Source organism: Ambystoma mexicanum, chromosome 1p (genome assembly GCF_040938575.1).
Source record: "Ambystoma mexicanum isolate Mex_15411 chromosome 1p, UKY_AmexF1_1, whole genome shotgun sequence".
Classification (NCBI taxonomy): domain Eukaryota; kingdom Metazoa; phylum Chordata; class Amphibia; order Caudata; family Ambystomatidae; genus Ambystoma; species Ambystoma mexicanum.
In genome coordinates, this window is record NC_090921.1 from 1,147,944,749 (window position 1) to 1,147,962,115 (window position 17,367).

A 17,367-nucleotide genomic window follows, 5' to 3' on the forward strand; every position below is an offset into this window, starting at 1 on the left:
GGCAACATTTTGAACACGGCTAGGTATTTGTACTAATAATGGATATGCCATAGAGACTGTGAAAGGCCTGACCAAGGATGTCCTGCGCGTCCCATGTCAAGAGAGGGGACTTCCCCACAGCACCAAGGTTATTAAACCTGAGCTGCTGACCAGGCTCGAAGCTTGGGTAGAAGCGAGGGTGGCTGGGTAGAAGATCCCAGGGGACGGGCTGGGGTGAGGAAGACAGCATGAGCAGTGTTTCTCGTTAACCATCCCTCTGGGTGGAAGGCATGGTTTCTCAACACTCTAGTATGCCCGTCTGGTATGGGGCTAGTGCAGCATTTCCTCAGGTCCTAGGCCTCGGGACAGTCTCCACATGGCCCACCAAATGTTCTGGCTGTTAACGTGGTAGTGGCTAGATAGCACCTACTGAGGAACAGAAACCGCTGGCGCTCGAAGAGAAGAAGCAGGCCAACAGATTCACCTCTAGCTAAAGCAGCGGTAATGGCTGAAGCCAGGGTGCCTGGGATAAGCCCCGGCGGCACATCCCCAAAGACTTAGTACAGACTTACGAAGTGGGGAAGGATATTTTTGACTGGTTTGAACACTCAAGCCTGCTTTTCAGCTACAGGAGGTGGATGAGGTACCGTGGAGTGCAGACCTGATGAGTTGCTTACCGACACCAGGGACTGGTGCAATTCTTCAGTTAACTCCTGAGGAAAGGCCCGTTTATGAGAACATGAAAGCGGCCCTCCTAAATTCTGTAAATCCCTAGAACAGTGTCTCAAGAGCTTCAGAGAGCTCAGAAAGAAAGGTGGGCAGACATTTGAAGCGTTAGCACACATGTCGTTGAAATATCGGAGTGGGTGGGTGCCTGATAACAAAGTTGACACATTTAAAGGGATATACAGTTTGATTGCGTGTGAGCATGTATCGAAGAATTGTGAGGTTGACCTACACCAGCATCTTCTGTACAGCACTATTACAGATCCTAGGGAGCTTGCAAAGGCTGCTGACAGGTTTGTAGGTACTCAAGTCCAGAAAAAGTCTCAGGCGAGCACACCTAATTCAGAAGAGAAATCTTGGGACAAAAAAGTTAACAAGGATGGGAAGGATAAAGGTCTGACCCACTCGTCTGAGAAGTCAGGTCCTCAACAGACTGAAGGGAAATCCCCAAACTTTAGTTCAGCCGCACACACCAAAAAGAAGAGTGCTGGCACCCCTAACACTGGGACACCTCGTTCTCACCACCCACAGGTTGTTTTGTGTTTAAGGAGCGGGCCATAGGAAAGGGGATCCTGCTCGCAAGGGCTTACCCAAGAAAGCCATAGTGAATGTTGGACTTGTGGAAAAGGCCATCATCATTGTGGGTCTCTGAGAGGAGGACTTCCCACTAGGCCAAGGACCGGCTGAATATGGATTGGTTAGACTAAGTGGGAACGGTACCAGGTCTTCAGAAGAGATCCCAGTTCCCAATAATACTCAACTCTATCTAGAACATGTGTATATCACAAAACTCCTGTAGTCTGAGAAACTGCAGCTAGCCTCACTGCTGTCAGCCGGCAGTCGGTACAGCCAGGCCAGTATATTGATGGGCCTGATTGTAGAGTTCAGCTGGCAAGGTGAAACGACCCAGCACTGTCTAGCAGTGAAAGACTTCATCCCTGTCCCATGTCTGTTGGGTAATGATCTTCCTGACCCCGAGATAGTCGCGGTGGCTACACGATGGAGGGCCAGAGAGGTCACTAGATTGAGCACTCTCAGAGTCTAAGAGCCTGGCATGCTTCCGCAGGGCTTGTTGGAGGGACTGGTGTGACCGGTAGACGTTGGTCCAAATCCACAGACTGCCGAGATGCCTACCCCTGCGGGAGAGGAGCCAGTAGCCACTAAGGACCCTACTTTGGTAGCAGGGGACTCAGTGACTTCAAGGTTGTCTGGCTTAGTGCAGGAACATGGGGTTCAGGACCAGGTAGGAGCAAATCTTAAGGGTCTGTCCAAGCTGAATGAGTTTGCTTCAGCTGGGGACCCAGATCAGACTGACTTCTTAAAACCCAGAAAGAGTGTCCCAGTCTGGCAGGCCTGGGAAGCAGGCGGAGGAGGAGGCTAAGGGCGAGGCCTCTGGACTGTTCACATTGTACTGGGAGGATGGACTCCTGTACAGTGAGCTTTAGCGGTTCACTTGGGAGTGACTAAGACATCGGACCGGTTGTCTGCGCATTTTTGCTGCCTGTATTTCGGTGCAAACATTAAGGAATTTCTCTGGTATTGCCAAAATTATCAAGCTTCTGCAAATCAGGTGGTGCGACAAAGGCCCCCTTAATTCCACTACCCATGGTAGGGTGGCCTTTCGAGAGAATACGCATGGATATTGGGGCTCCTTAGGCTGTCCCTCTGAGGACCATCAAAGCCCCTGTAGTTGCGAAGGCTCGGATTGGGATATTATCACATGTTGGATTTTCCAAGGAAGTAGTTTCTGACGGGGGATCAAACTTCATATCAGTGAATATGAAGGCTATGTGGGAAGAGTGTGGAGTCACCTACTGGTTCTCTACCTCCTTCCACCCAAAAACAAATGGGCTTGTTGAGTAGTTCAAGAAGACTCTGAAAGGCATGATAGGTGGCTTTGAAGAAAATGGGATATTCTTCCGTTATGCCTTGTGTTTGCCTAAAGAGGGGAGGTGCCAGAGAATGGAGTATGGTCTAGCCCCTTTGAGTTTCTGTTTGGACACCCGATACAAGGTCCCCTCTATCCAGTGAAAGAGGGATGGGAGCAGTCGATGAAAAACCTAAAGGCCATTCAGGAGCTGATGAAGCACTGGCATGACCAGAAAGCCACAGTGACAATCTGTTCTCCAGGTGAGTGAGTGTGGATTCTGGAGCTTGTTAAACCCAGTTCCCTTCAGGACAAGTGGACTGGGCCTTACTCTGTTCTGGATAAAGTCAGTGAGGTAAATTATCTCATTGATGTGAAAGGACCTAAATAGACTTTGAGGGTCTTTTACATCAACCAGCTAAAACCCTGTTACAGCCAGGATGACTTGGTCATGGCATTAGTGACAGATGAAAATACAGAGGAGGAGACCGATCCCCTGCCAGACCTCATGCACACTGATGCGACAGATGGGTCAGTTGAAGGTGTCAACTTTGCAACAGACCTGTCAGCACAGCAACTGACAGACTGTCGCTGTTTACTGGGACACTTTGTTGGTCTGTTTGTGCACCCATGATGTGGACACTGAGACAGTAAGCCGGTGAAGAGCAGGATTTACTGGAAAGTAAATATATGTTAGATTTCCAGTTGCTCTGCTGTAAATTAGAGCTGGATGGCTTCCAACCTCTAGTGTTTCAAAGACAGGTCTACTAGGATTAAGAAGTGAGTGAATTGGTTAGGCATGATAAGACACACATTTTTAAAGGAACCATGAATATGTTCACTCACCACCTGATTCCTTAGTTAGGGTAAGCTCTTTCAATCCCTCATTGAAGATGGTTAATTGAGCATCATTGGGCCAATTGAGTTACCAATCCCCTAAAATGTGTGATTGAGTAAGGAAGTCCCTAATACCTTGGTGTATTTCTAGCAATTCCTAGGTATAAATTGACCAGCATATAGCCAGTCAAACATAGTTTAAAAGGCTTCTAAGAAGCCAGCATAATCTTGCAGTGGTGGCTATTGCTGTCTACATATGGAGTGGCCCAAGAAAAGGCGGTCTTTTCCAGAATTAATAGGATAAAAGACACCTTGGCTTGGTCTGCAGCATAGATTTGCAGACAGTTCAGAAAATGGATGCTGAATTTGGTCATGAAGTACTTAAAGTCTATAGGATCGCCCCTGTATTTGAGGAGCAGAGGAGTGGATGGGACACCCTGGATGGGGTTAGGTGGAGGTAACATGGCAGGGGTCAGAAGGGGACAAGAATCAGACCATGATGTGGCACCTGTAGCATGACCAGTATTCCCTAAATCCCAAGGACTGCTTAGTGAGGGTTTTGCCTTTGCTATTTGATCTACTGTCCCTTGTAAGGCAGACATAGATTGGAAGAGTATAGCATTTTCTTGCCGAGATGTGGCTACGTCTACTTGAAGTTTTTGTACTACTGCATCCAGGTCTTTAGGTAATGCTTCCATGGTTCATTCATCGCCTGATTTTTTTTCACTGAGTTTTTTTACTGAATATTTGTTGCTGAAAAAATCTCATTAAAAAATGTGGGGAGTGGTTAAGGGCATATAAGGGGCAGGGGGTGGAAGGTGAGGGAATAAATAAAAGCAGAGGGGGGTTTGGGAGAAACCCCCCAAATAAAAAAAGAAATACATTTGATGAGTTTTTTTCATCAAAATATTGGCAAAAAAATAAATTGAGATGAACGAACATAGCACCTCGTGCCTTGAAACACTTGTGTATAGGCACATTATAAATTCCAAATCATATCATATCATACCCTCAGGAGGTATAAGGTTCTCGCAATCTGTCAGTCTCAAGGACCTCTTAACATCAGGAAGGAGATTCTTCAAGAGGCACATATGAAATTTGCCCTCCAACCTTGAAGGAAATGGCCAGCCCGTTGGATATAACCATGCAGTGGAGAAGTTCTCTAAAGTTAGGAGTGCTACTTGGCACATAGCCTTCCTGAGATGTAGAGCACAGAGACACAGGAGCTGCAGGAAGGGAGACAAGATCAAGTATAAGAAAAGTGAAGACACAAAGGGCGGATCAGCAGCACTGTGGTAAGGTCTTCCTGGCCCAGCCTTGAACCTTGAGTCTGGTGAAGGCAGGTTGTCTGTTCACAATCACAGGTAACGTCAGAGTTGTCATTAAACAAATAATACAATCCTGGAACACAATATGGCTAAGTACCTAAGGAGTCTGTATAACTTAAATAACAACATATGAGGGGTGCATGGTCCTTGCATGTAAGGGTTTGTATAGCAAAGGGAAAGAAATCCAGGTCATAATGAGCAGCATCTGCCTTCCGATGTCTGGCGTGCTGCACATCATCACAGATTAGAGAAAAGGACCTATCTGCATCGATACGCACCATGCTAGAACTGGAAGCTTGGCTGCATCAGATCTCAGCATCTCGAGGTTCCAAGAGGGATGATTGGCTCACCATGACTCAGTCTCCAGGGCAACCGGTAAGTCACCCTGGAGTGGGATGGTTTCCGTGCCTGTTGTGGTGGGCTGGGGCTCCTAACAGTTTGGGATGAAAGCAAAGACCAGCAGAGCAGCACATAAACTGGGAGGGGAGAAAGGCCCAAATATCTGGGAGTATGACAGGGTTAGGGGACAGGAAGTGAAGAAGTGCAGATAGAAGGGATGCCCAGGTGGCAAGTTGAACAAGTAGATCATGACATGTCAGAGTATAAATAAACCAGGATCAGCGGTGAGAAGAGACGGGTCAACTGGAAACAGAAAGGGCATGGTCAGTGACGAGTGATGTGCCAAAGACAAGGGACATGAAGACTGAATGCAAGTCGAGTGAAGAAGGAATGGTGGTCATCATTTCTATATAAACAACAACAGATAGTAAGAAATAGTAATATGTCTGAATCCTTATCTGTTTTAATTGTACATTGAAGGGGGCTGATATTAGTGGGACAGTCTTGAAAAACTGAAGAATAAATGGCCTGAGTATATTTAGAGAGTCGAGAAAGCACTTGCACTTTAATAAGACATGGTTTTATGGTCAGATAATGTTGTTTCATAGGTCAGAGTTTAGGCATATGTTGCTGTCACTTAAGAGAACAAAGCCACCTTTTTGAGTCTTTGGTCCAAAGTTGGAATTATACGTGACATTTTATGAATCCTTTTATTGGCTTTGTATTATGTGGTGAATCAGCAGGAGTCAGATGACTGAATGACATGGTCAAAATTGGTTGGTCAAAATTGGTTTTATTAAAATAAAAGGAAAACTCCTGCTTCCCCTATTTCTATGAGAGAAGTTCCATACCTATCGAAACTAAAATCAAATGCACATTAAATTCCAAAAGCAAAAGTTCTCAATCTGACTCGTAACCAACTAACTGGCCCTACCACTAACAGAAAAAAGGAGGCCAGAGCAATAGCCTCTGTGGCTTTTGCCGGGCCCAACACTTAGAAAAACAATTTTTCAATGTCTTAGAACAGTCCACGTCTTCTTGGTAGATGTCGATGTTAAAAGCAAAAGATTTTTCGTATGTTTCCTCTGGTTACCAAGCCTGTTGCTCTTGGACTCCCTGAAGTCCTTTGGCTGTCTGGCAGACTAGTTTGCTCTCAGTTCATGTACTTTACATAGGGCACTTGCCCACATGGATTGTGATGTAAAAGTGTAAATTCTTTCTTCTTTTTTATTTTTATTTAAAAAGATTCATTTTAAACTTTTCATTTATAACAATCAACTCATTATCATACATTAAGAATTCAGTTAGCTTATTGTGACATATTAGGACACAGTTATAACAGAGGGCTTGTGAAACAAAAATGAGAAGAAAACCAATTGTTACATATATGCTTATAATCCCTTGATGTTCATTAAAAACTGAATGATGCTATAGATCAGTTTTTTGTCCTTTTCCACAAGAATGTGTGCCCATCTTAGTTCCGAATCCATTTGTTCTCCTGTGATCTGAAAAAGGCGTCTGTAAAAGTTTCTTTTTTCTGTTCAGGCTGGGCAGATCATTATAATATGGTGCAGTGTCTCTTGCACAGATTTATTGAGACAAAATCCACAGTGTTGGTCTGAAATAGGGATTTGTTTCATTTTCACAAGTCTGCGTGTTGTTGGAATAATATTTAGACGCAATTTCAGGAATGTGTCACGAATAAGCTTATCCGGAAAAAGATTTAAATAAGTGGGCAATTCATTTATATCAAGTTCCCAATGTAGGTTTGTTTGATAACTTGATTTTAGTTCATTGGTATCGGCCCAATCATTACGCTGTAGCGTGATTTTGGCATGCTGTGGACGAAGTAACAGCATTTCCACCGAGAATTCTTCAATTGACAAAAGTCTTTCCATATCTTTCTTCCATACATTCAAAATGGTGTTATTCATACTTTTTGGTTTAGTTTCGAAGATCTGGAATGGCGAAGTTTTGCAACTGGTTAATATTTTACGGAACAGATCGAATTGTTTCCAGCAGGCAATAGATGTGAGGGATTGTGTGGCTATTTCAAATCTAATTCTGGCCAGAGGATACGTTCGAGGCAGGGCTAAAATCGCCTGCCAAAACACAGCTTCATACTTTTGCCACATTGCCTGTGGAAATTTAATAAAGGTGTTGCTCCCATGGGAGTGGATAGTGACGACTTATTGCCTATAAAAGGCAATGATGGGTTTCAGGGAAAATGTTCCCTATTTAATGTGAAGACATCGAACTTGTCTAGCTAATGATAGGGTTTTTTCTTTCAGGTGATTTACCCAATCTTGTTCCGTTTTGGATTGATTTGTCAATATTCCTAGATATTTGTAAAAAGACACGACACCTAGATCTTGATCGTCTAGAATCATCATCAAGGGTCTTTTCTTTTAACTGTCAGATTGGTTAGCTTCATGATTTTTGTTTTCTTTGTATTAAAGTGTAATTTGTTGGCTTTCATGTAAGGTCATGGTTAGGCTAGTTTGTAGGCCGTTAGGTGTTTTGTCCATCAAGACAATATCGTCTGCATACATCATTGTCGGCAGAAATATTGAGTTGATCTTTTGCGGATTTAACAATGTCACTTGCATGTGTTCTTCTACGTCGGCCGTGAATAAAGTGAAAAGTGTTGCAGCCAAGGGGCATCCCTGCTTCAGACCATTAGATGTCTTTATAGATGTTGATACAATCCCTTCTTGTGATAACCTGACTGTAATGGAGGTGTTCGAGTATAGCAGATTTATAGGCTCAATCTCTGCTGGGCACTTCCAAGCGGTTCATTTATTCCATAGCCTCTGTCTGTTGATGGCATCCAATGCCATATGAAGATCAACGAAGGCAACATATACTTGGGTTTTGTTTAGGAATGCTTCATGCTTGATAAGATTTATTAGCATTAGATTAACATTAGTGCCCACATTAGCGGTGAAGCCAGTTTGTCTTACTGCAAATCTATTTTCTGTTTTTGCACAATCAGTCAGTTTTTTCAACAGAAAGGTCGCAAATACTTTGCCCAAGAGAGAGATCTAATAGGGCAATGGGTCGGTAGTTAGCCGGGTGCCATGGTCATGAAGTCAGGGGCACAGGCATGCAGGGTCACATGCACAGGAGACCTGGGTGGACACTGTCCTGGTGCCTTTGGAGCCAGGCTCATGAACAAAAGTAAACAAGAACATCCATTTAACACCAAAAAACATTTATTATGGACATAGCACTTCAGATGCATTAACCTTGAACATTCTATCCATTAAACAGGATGCATTAACCTTGAACATTACATCCATTAAGCAGCCCCAAGTGCATTTTTGGGTGTGGCTGCTAATGGATTGCCTTCGGACGTGCTCACTCTCTAGAAGTGGCAGGGTGTGCCCACGATCTCAGCTGTATAAACTGCTCCGGTCCTCAAGATGGATGCTTTGCGTTATTCTGGACTTGCAAGCAACGTAACGCTCACCGTCTCCTGAGGTCAGACTTACCTTTGAAGATCCTGCTCCCTGCACATCCTGCTTCCTGCCAGCATACTCACCAACTGGGGGAAGCTGTTCTTACCTGTACATCTCTTCGGCGGACCAAGTATTTATCTTTACACTTTCCGGAACGCCGAAATCTTCATCTTGGCACCGCAGCACGACACGCTCCATTGTCAACAGCAGCTCCTGCAAGGAAAAACAGAAGACAGGGTTAGACATCGGAAAAACAGTCAGTTTAAGGTTGCGCTTCACCATACTTCACGCTTTTCCTTAAACTATCACTTACCTGCTGTCGAACATTGCGGTAGCATCCATCTTCCATCCGGCTGCGTCTCGCGTCTCACAGCTGCATTGAGGCCGCGTTTCCATCTAAGGGAAGAAAACAGAAGAGAGGGCATAAATAGGAGCAACATATAAAGACATTAAACAGAATGAACAGCATCACAAGAGCTCAAGAAAGGCTTACCAATCATAAGGAGAAGCATAGTCGCAGCTAGACTGGACTAATCCTTATCAGGGATCAGTGAAGGAACTAGATCCCATTTGACGCGCCCCTGCCAGAAGTAGCAGGACAGAGAGTTTATCTTCCATAATTCAGAGGTGAGCTTTATGGGCTGGCGTATGCTCACAGAAACCATACTTTGGGGTGAAGGGTTCGAGAGGTACAACAATCACAGATTGGCGCACTCACACACTGTTATCTCCACGCAGGAGCAGTATCACCACGTACCACCACTCACAGCTTTTCTACTGAGGGAGAGGCCCAAAGGGGGTGATTCAAGTTCAGGGAGGGCTGCAACCGTGCCCCAACATCTCCGCAAAGACCAGGTGAGCGTAACATCGGGTCATCTCTATCTCCCTGCTTAAATATGGGATTAGTGTTACCATTTTCCAAGTTTGAGGAATCTGATTAAGTTTATTGATTAGGGAAAACAGATGGTCAATGATGTCGATCCATGCTTCTAGAGCTTGTTTGATGGTAGCATTCGTCAGGCCATCTGGACCAGGAGCTCGGGAAGAGTTTAGTTTCTTAATCATGGTCAGAATGGCATCTTTAGACCATGTGAAATTCCATTTCTTTACTTCTCGAGTTGCCGATGATATGGAGTCATAGGATCGAGGTTGGTAAAGAGTGGAGAAGTGCTGAATCCATTTGCGTTCTGACACATACAATATCAATCAATTCTGATTTGCGCATTATTGTTAAGAAGATTCCACAGCTCTCTTAGATTTTTATTTTTGAGCGTTGTGAGGATTGCCTCAGCGTCGAATTGTAGTAATAAAATTTTTTGTGAGTTTTTTGGCTATTTTGATCTTTTTTTTAATGTTTATCTCTTGTTCTCTGTAAGAGAGTAAGGTTTTTCCGTAATTACTTCTTTTTGTCGACAATTTCGTTCTTGTAGTGATGTTTGTGGTTCTTTTTGGTAGTTCCTTTCTGGAGCGCAAGGTGTTGGAACGGCATTAGTAACCACTCATAGTTGAGCTTGTTCTTGTCATCCATTGTCACATCTTTAAAGCGATTTGCTAAAGTGTCCATCTGGTTTTGGGATATTCGTAATCTTGTAGTTGGACCATTAATTTCCAATGGGTGGACTTGGTATTTCTTTCTCATCTGCTGGGATCCTGAGCATGAGATGGTGAGTTTGTGATGGTCGTTATTAAGCGTCGGAATATTTTCCGTATTCACTATCAAGTCTGTTATACCAATGAGTCAAATTTCTCATTGAGATTTTTGTTGTCCATCTATGAGCACGAGCGGAGAGTTAGAGCGTGCCCTTTTCCATCAAACAGATGAATATTTAGGTCACCACATAAGATTAATTCAACATTACAATGTTTGGCACTAGTTTAATCAATGCATGTGAAGACACTGGGCCTCATTATAATGTTGGCAGTACAGTGTGGACGGTGCCGGTAAGACGCCGGCCCTGTTCACACCGTACCGCCGAATTACGAGTTCTGACCTGACGGGCTATGCGGCACCCGCAAGCATAACTCGTAATTGCACCGACACCGTTATCAACGGTGCCGGTGCATCCATGCTCCCCACCCCAATAGGGCAGAATGGGAATGGGAGCCAGGCAATACCGCCACCCATGAAAGGGGAATTACCGGCCCATTCAACTTGTAATGGGCCGGTAATTGCCCATTTGCGGGTGTTGGTGCCGGTAGCGAGTTTGGCGGTAGCCGTACCTGGAAAACAGGCACGGATATCGCCAAGCTCGTAATGAGGCCCACTGTCTATAAAAATGTCATCATTGATGGCTGATGGGTTCCAATAAAGATTTAGAGTCATCAGGAATTTGGAATGGTCGGCACTCGGATGTTGGTGTTCAAGGAGTGCATCTTCTTCTGGGATTTGGATAATGGAACATTGAACCCATGAGTTCAGATTGATCGTGCTTATTATTGTCCATTTTATATCAATTTTAATCATAGTTAGCATGCCAGAAGAAGGTTTCCCTTGTACATAATTCTTTTTCACCAGCCATTCTGTGAACATACACCATTTCACATGGAACATTGCCCTTAGTGACAATAAGAATGTAGTGGCTTGAGAATGTTATGGTAAGAACTGAGGCAGTTGAAGGACTGGCCAGTGGAGAGAGCTGCAGCCATACATTAGCTCTTGAATAAAGCTTCATTGAATAACCTGATCATGTGGATCATTCGTGGATATAATAGATTTCTCATGTTCCCGTAAACTCACTGGTTCTCCCAACCCCGATGCAAGGTCTTCGTATCGATATCAACCAGTTTCACATAGGTCGCTTGCCCTTTTGGATTTCTCAGGGCCCGTAACCCTGTCGCTTTCTCAACCTACATTAAAAGTGTTTTTATCTTCTTAGTTCTGATTCACAAGGGCGCTTGCCTATTCAGGTTTTTCAGGCTCCCATAACCTGGTAGGCTCTCCCAGCATTGGTTCAAAGTATTCGTATCTCTTTCAATCAGATCCACAGAAGCGCCTACCCAGTCAGGTTTCTCAGGCTCCTGTAACCCCCTAGGCTCCCCCAGCCTTGGTACAAAACGTTTGCACTTCTCTAGCTCAGATTCACACAGACCGCTTACCCTCTCAGGTTTCTCAGGTTCCCGCAACTTCATAGGCATTCCCAGCCTTACTTCATAGTATCTGTACCTCTCAGTGGCAGTTTCTCCATGGGAGCGTTCCCTGCCCTGGTGCTGCATCTCTCGGCAGCTAACATAATTAAGGCATGGAGCTCGGGATTTGTGCTCTGCCCGCGATCTAGTCTCTGCATTGGTTCCTAGGCCCCCGGCCTACCATAGCTTTCTCGTGGTCATGTCACTAGAGGAAACCGGTGGTTCCCCATCTATGCCTCTCCCTCAGATCTGGGCTTTGTGTCCGGATGGGACACCAGCATTCCAGCATTCGTCTAGCATTGGGCTAACTCTCAGAGCCACCACCAGCTTTGCGGTCTAGTGTGGCTCCACCTCTCAAGGACGTCTTCTCCACAGAGGTTCACCTGTGCGTAGGATTCAATCTTCTCACTGTGTAGGAGATTCCCCAATCTTCAGAGCTCTTCCTGGGTTTATATATGTCATCATGATCAAAGAGGGTGAGTCTTTCTTTCTTGACTGTGGCGCTCAAGCGAGATCCAGCATTACCTCAAGCCAAAGAGTTTTAAGAAACCTCACTTTTTGGTAAATCCAAAGTGAGATCACAAAAAAGAGAGTTTTGTTGATGCTCTTTGACTGTGGCGTTCAGGTGAGATCAAGCATTAATTGAAATCAAAGAGATAGAGGAACTGTCGCTGTTTGGTGGTTTCAAAACAGAAGTAACAACAGTCTTTCAATTCCCATGTAGGCAGATAATGTTCTCTGGACCAGGAGTTCCTTATCAGAACCAGAGTCCTTGTCCCCATGAGGGGAGTCACTCCCAGAGAGGTCCCACTTGCCCAAAAGCCTATGGAGGGTCTTACTTAGCGAGCTCACCTCCCTAACCTCAAATGGTGTGGCTTCCCTCTAGCAAGAAGGGACGAATAGTCCAGATTCATCACAATATATATGAATCTGTGTTCATGTATATTATGTGTTTGTACGGTTGACTTTTTAAGGCTGAACCGAACCAAAGTATTTTATTGATTGATTGTCAAAGGAATTCAGAGCAGGGGTCTTTGGATATGCGACAACTAAATAAAACTGGTTAGACTGAGCAGAGAATTTATGGAACAATGGGGTGGAAGGAATGTACATTTAATTTCCTGCCCCTACTCTGCCTTTGAAAACCTTGAAAATCCGCTGGAGTCCTAAATCCAGTCTATACCTATGCATGTAACTGTTGCGCATGATTTGTGTGCCTGATGTAGCTCTCAGAGGTCTTCATGCCGGAAGAAAGGTTCTCTGATGGGTTGTCATGGGACCATTTGTTGTATGTAGTTCTAGTGCGTGACTCTTTCTTTTTCATTAATTCGCTCATCGGCAGAAGCAATTGTAGGACGCAGCATGAATAGGGAAAGGCACTGCTTGCGGTTTACTGAGGAATGTACATGCATATGAATGCTAACTCTTGCTGTTTTCCTTCCAGGTTTGTCCGGATAATGATTATGATTATGAAGATGACTATGAGAACATGGGAGCCCATCAGGTGGTGGACCCTGACCAGATCTATGGCAACATGTAATACAAGAATTGTAAAGATGGCTCCCCAGGACCAGACATTTTCCAGCAGCGCTTCGCTTTGAGACTAATGACTTGACCAAATGATGTTGCCCTAAGAATACTGGTCACTACGAAGGGCTATGTGGACATTGTATGTTTCTGCAGCTAAAGTCTACGTCCTTAAATCATGATGAGTAACAGGAAATGCATCTTCATACCGGAAACCGCAACTATACAGCCAACCAAAGGACTGATTTCAGACGAACGACCATGGCAGATAACACCAACCCATGTCTGCAAACGCTCAACACTTTGCACGGTCCTGCAGGGATTTAAGCCCACAAAATGTGTGCTTGCCAATCACTGATACCAGAACATGCAAGGCTAATATCATCGTCCTTATAAAAACTTTTTTTGTAAATTAAAAATATTTCCATAAAAATATGTCTCAATTTGGTCCTCCCGGGTTACAGAATAGCCAGTGAGAAAATGAGGCTTACAAGTTTAATGCCCATATAAAAATGGCAATGCCCAGACATGACAAGTTAGAGGTGTCCTTTATTGGGTGTTAAAACAGGAGTAATTGTCTGAATAAAGAAAATTTGTATTATTCAATTAAAATGACTGCTCACCTAGATCACTAGCTATCCCACTCAGTGGTTATTGTACAAATGTCCCTGTTCTCTTTTAAGGGACAGCCATTTTACCGCTAACGTATATCAAGGGCCCTTGATAAAGAGTGCAAGGTTCATGGGACAGCCCTATCAGGAACAGACATGAGATATAGGCATGCACAGCTCCTTCATGTGTAACTTTGAATTTTTATTCACAGTGTTAATGTTCTTCTTCTTGGTATGCATAAGATGGGCAGACCAGCAGAAAATGGATTCTGCCGGGCATCAAAAGGGAAAATAATCTGACAAATTCAGCCCTGCTCTGATTCCTTTTATGATTCTGAGAAGCATGTGGTGACAGAAAAGTAGAGAGCAGAATTATTTGGAGAAAGGATCTGATCCGCAATAAATAGCCATCCAGACACACTTGATTGCACAAAATTGCATGTGAGTGATTGGCTGGTTTTAATGAATGGAGATGATCCCTTTCTTAGGAGATCACGAGGATGGATCTCCCAAGCACTTTTCTCTTATCAATTGTTTCCGGCTGTTTGAAATAGTTTGCTGCCAAGGTTCTGGTCAGTTCTTTTTTCACATTGACTAGCCATGGAATACGAAGCACATTATTGCCGATTGTACATTCTTTAGTTTTCATTGGGAAAGTGACGCTTGCTTATTGGTCCATATTGGGATCCAATTCATTATCGGCTCATCCTGAACTTGTCCTGAAGGTATTCTAGTCCTAGTTCATGATCCATCACAACTATACATGATGATTCTGGGAGACCCAACAGCCTTTGTGTGAAGCGGTTTCAGGTTCTCTGTAGTGAGGGTGAGTTGCAAAATCACAAATCCCAGCCCAAAATAAACTTAATAATAATAAAAAAAAAAAAAAAAACAAATCCCAGCCCAATGAAGGACAACTGGCTTTTATGAGTTTTGCAACAAGCCTTGTAGGCTTTCCTTTTTTGAGAAATGTATGATTATTCTTATTACAAACCTAGCGCAGGGGCATGGGAGCAAAGAACAACGAGTACTTAAACAAATAGCGCAATCCTCAGCCTCAAATAAACTATGACAAAAGATATAGAAAGACCAAAGGCAATCTAAACTAGTGAGGAAATTAAAATGTCTTGAGTTCCTTGTGGAAGCAAAGTAAGGAGGGGGCCAACCAAAGCCTATCAGGTTGGGAATTCTGAGAGTGGGAGATGGTGCCTGAGAAAGATTGATTCAAACTGCAAGATGTACACACTTTGGAATATTTAATTGCAGGAGGACTTTACTGCTGGTTGCTCTGGATCATCTGCAATCATCCTATTGCCAGAGCCATTATTGGTTCAAGATTGGACTACTGCAGCGTCCTTTTCACAGGCACCTCAAAAACAAACCTTGACAAACTACAAACCACAAACCATCCAAAATAATGCCCTCCGCGCCGCCATCGTTATCCCTAAAAGGGAACACATTTTCTCAGCCAGACGACAAGCCCACTGGTTGCTTGTCCACGAACACATCCTTTTCAAGACACTCACCCTTACCCACAAGCGCATTCACCACTTAGCCCCACCTTACCTCTCTCAGAGAGTTAACATACCCCCCTCCTCCAGACCTATCAGAACACCATACACCAATCTGCTTCCTGTACCTTTAGTCAAGCATGCTAGACGGGGTGGGGCTAGCTTCCCTTTCATTGCGGCCAGACAATGGAACGCCCTCCCGCTCACCCATAGAGCTGAACCTTCAGACCTTGCCTTCCGCAAAGCCATCAAAACATTTCCATTCCCATAAATCCTCTAACTAAGACCGCTAATCCCCATGATACCTCCTGGTTTACACTCATGTAATCTCAGCTATATGTAAAGTGCCATACTGTAATATGCTACACATAATGGGGGTTATTACGACCCTGGAGGTAGCCACGACGCTATTTGCGGCATTGCCAACCCCCATTCTGGGTACTGGGTACCTGGTCCGGGTTCCTGGAATGGGGAAATACTGGGCCATTCCGACCTTGGAGGGCCTGGTATTCCCTCATTCCAGGAACCTACCCCCATTCTCATTTGAGCCCCCATAGGGCTCAATGGGAATGGGGAGCATGCTAACAATGGGCCCGTTGTTAGCATGCTGGACAGGTCGCGGGACCCGCTAAGGACGTCTGGTAAAACCAGGCGTCCTTAGCGGGTCCCGCGAGCGGACCTCATAATGAGGCGGTAGGGGGTTAACGGGCCGAACCTCTACCAGCCCCGTTAACCCCCTACCGCCAGGGTCGTAATGACCCCCATTGTAACCCTTGTGTAACCATATTGCTACTCCTAAAACCTATCATGTATCCATGTATGCTTCTCTTCCTGTAACTAAGCAGACACCATGTAACAGCACAACGTAATATGCCATGCTGCTTTATGTTATATAATATGTAATCATGTGTAACCTTACTACCACTCATGTAACACATCATGTACATCATGTACACACCAAGTATGTTCGTCTACCTGCAACTAAGCAGATTCCATGTAACAGCGCCGCAATGCCTCCGGGCTGCCTGTGCACTTTCTAAATACAAATAAATACATTTCTCAGCCACATGTGGAGGATTATGCAAAACATTTGTCTTATGTATGATACAACCCATCTTAAAATGAATGTCGGCCAGGATTGGCATATGTCATGATATTTCTTTTTCTCTGGCACTAGCCTACTAGCTGCTTGGAGAGTGGATCTCAATGGACAAAGGGCCCAATTAGGCATGCCTGATTAGGAAGACATTCCAACTAGCAATAAGAGACAGCACATTTCCTGGGGTTGGTTGTTCTAGAATGGTGAGAGGGAACACATGGTTTGATTTTCCTTGGTAAAGACCACTGGAAATTGGCAGGCTGTGGGTTTTATGCAGTATGTTCTTTCATTGAAACTTGATATCCAAACAAAATGCAGGAGATTGTGTACTGAATCCAGGGTAGGAATAAAACCACCCATGGCATGCAAGGTAACCCAGGGATGAAGCAATTCGTCCTTCTGTAGGCAGCAGAGGTTGGATTTAATTGTTGAGCAATTGAATTTAAACTAGAAGGACCCATTAAATCTGTAATCGTAGTGAACCAGGAAACATGTTGCCTGATGTGTTAAGCTGATGATATGCAAAGATTAAGCTGCTATCGTCAGCAAATTATTGAATTGCAACTTTACATTTATTAAGCATGTTATGGATCTTTTAGGGGACCGTGGGTTCATTGTCTTTGTGTCGTTGTCCTCAGGTGATGATAAGACAGCCTACCTGTTATCAAGAAAATGAAGGGATGAAGCTACTGGACAAAGATGTTCAGGTGTAAAAGGACACTTGTGTCATACTGCAGCCATGAAGACTGAAGTAGCTGGAGACTCCATTAAACGTTTGATCACGTTCCGTTGCGAAATGCGAGTAGCGGTCTAGTGACCATCCAATATGGCCGCCGACTGCATATACCATCTGTTTACCAACCGGCCGGTGTGTTGCAACCCATGTGTCCTCATCGGGTCACACGCTCCGTAGTCCGCCAGCTTTCTTGTTCTGTGCATTCTACTGGCTCTTGCTT

At 44.4% G+C, this 17,367-nt stretch overlaps 1 protein-coding gene across 2 annotated transcripts in view; it reads left to right on the forward strand.

Moving 5' to 3' along the window:
• Window positions 1–16,380, forward strand: part of LOC138450152 (myelin-associated glycoprotein-like) — a 912,268-nt gene extending 895,888 nt beyond the window's left edge. For both annotated transcript variants that reach the window (XM_069604820.1, XM_069604821.1), the window contains one exon: window positions 13,108–16,380. In XM_069604820.1, the coding sequence (XP_069460921.1) occupies window positions 13,108–13,203 (96 nt within the window). In that variant the 3' untranslated portion in view covers window positions 13,204–16,380. The remainder of the gene's footprint in view (window positions 1–13,107) is intronic.
• Window positions 16,381–17,367: the final 987 nt, after the last annotated feature.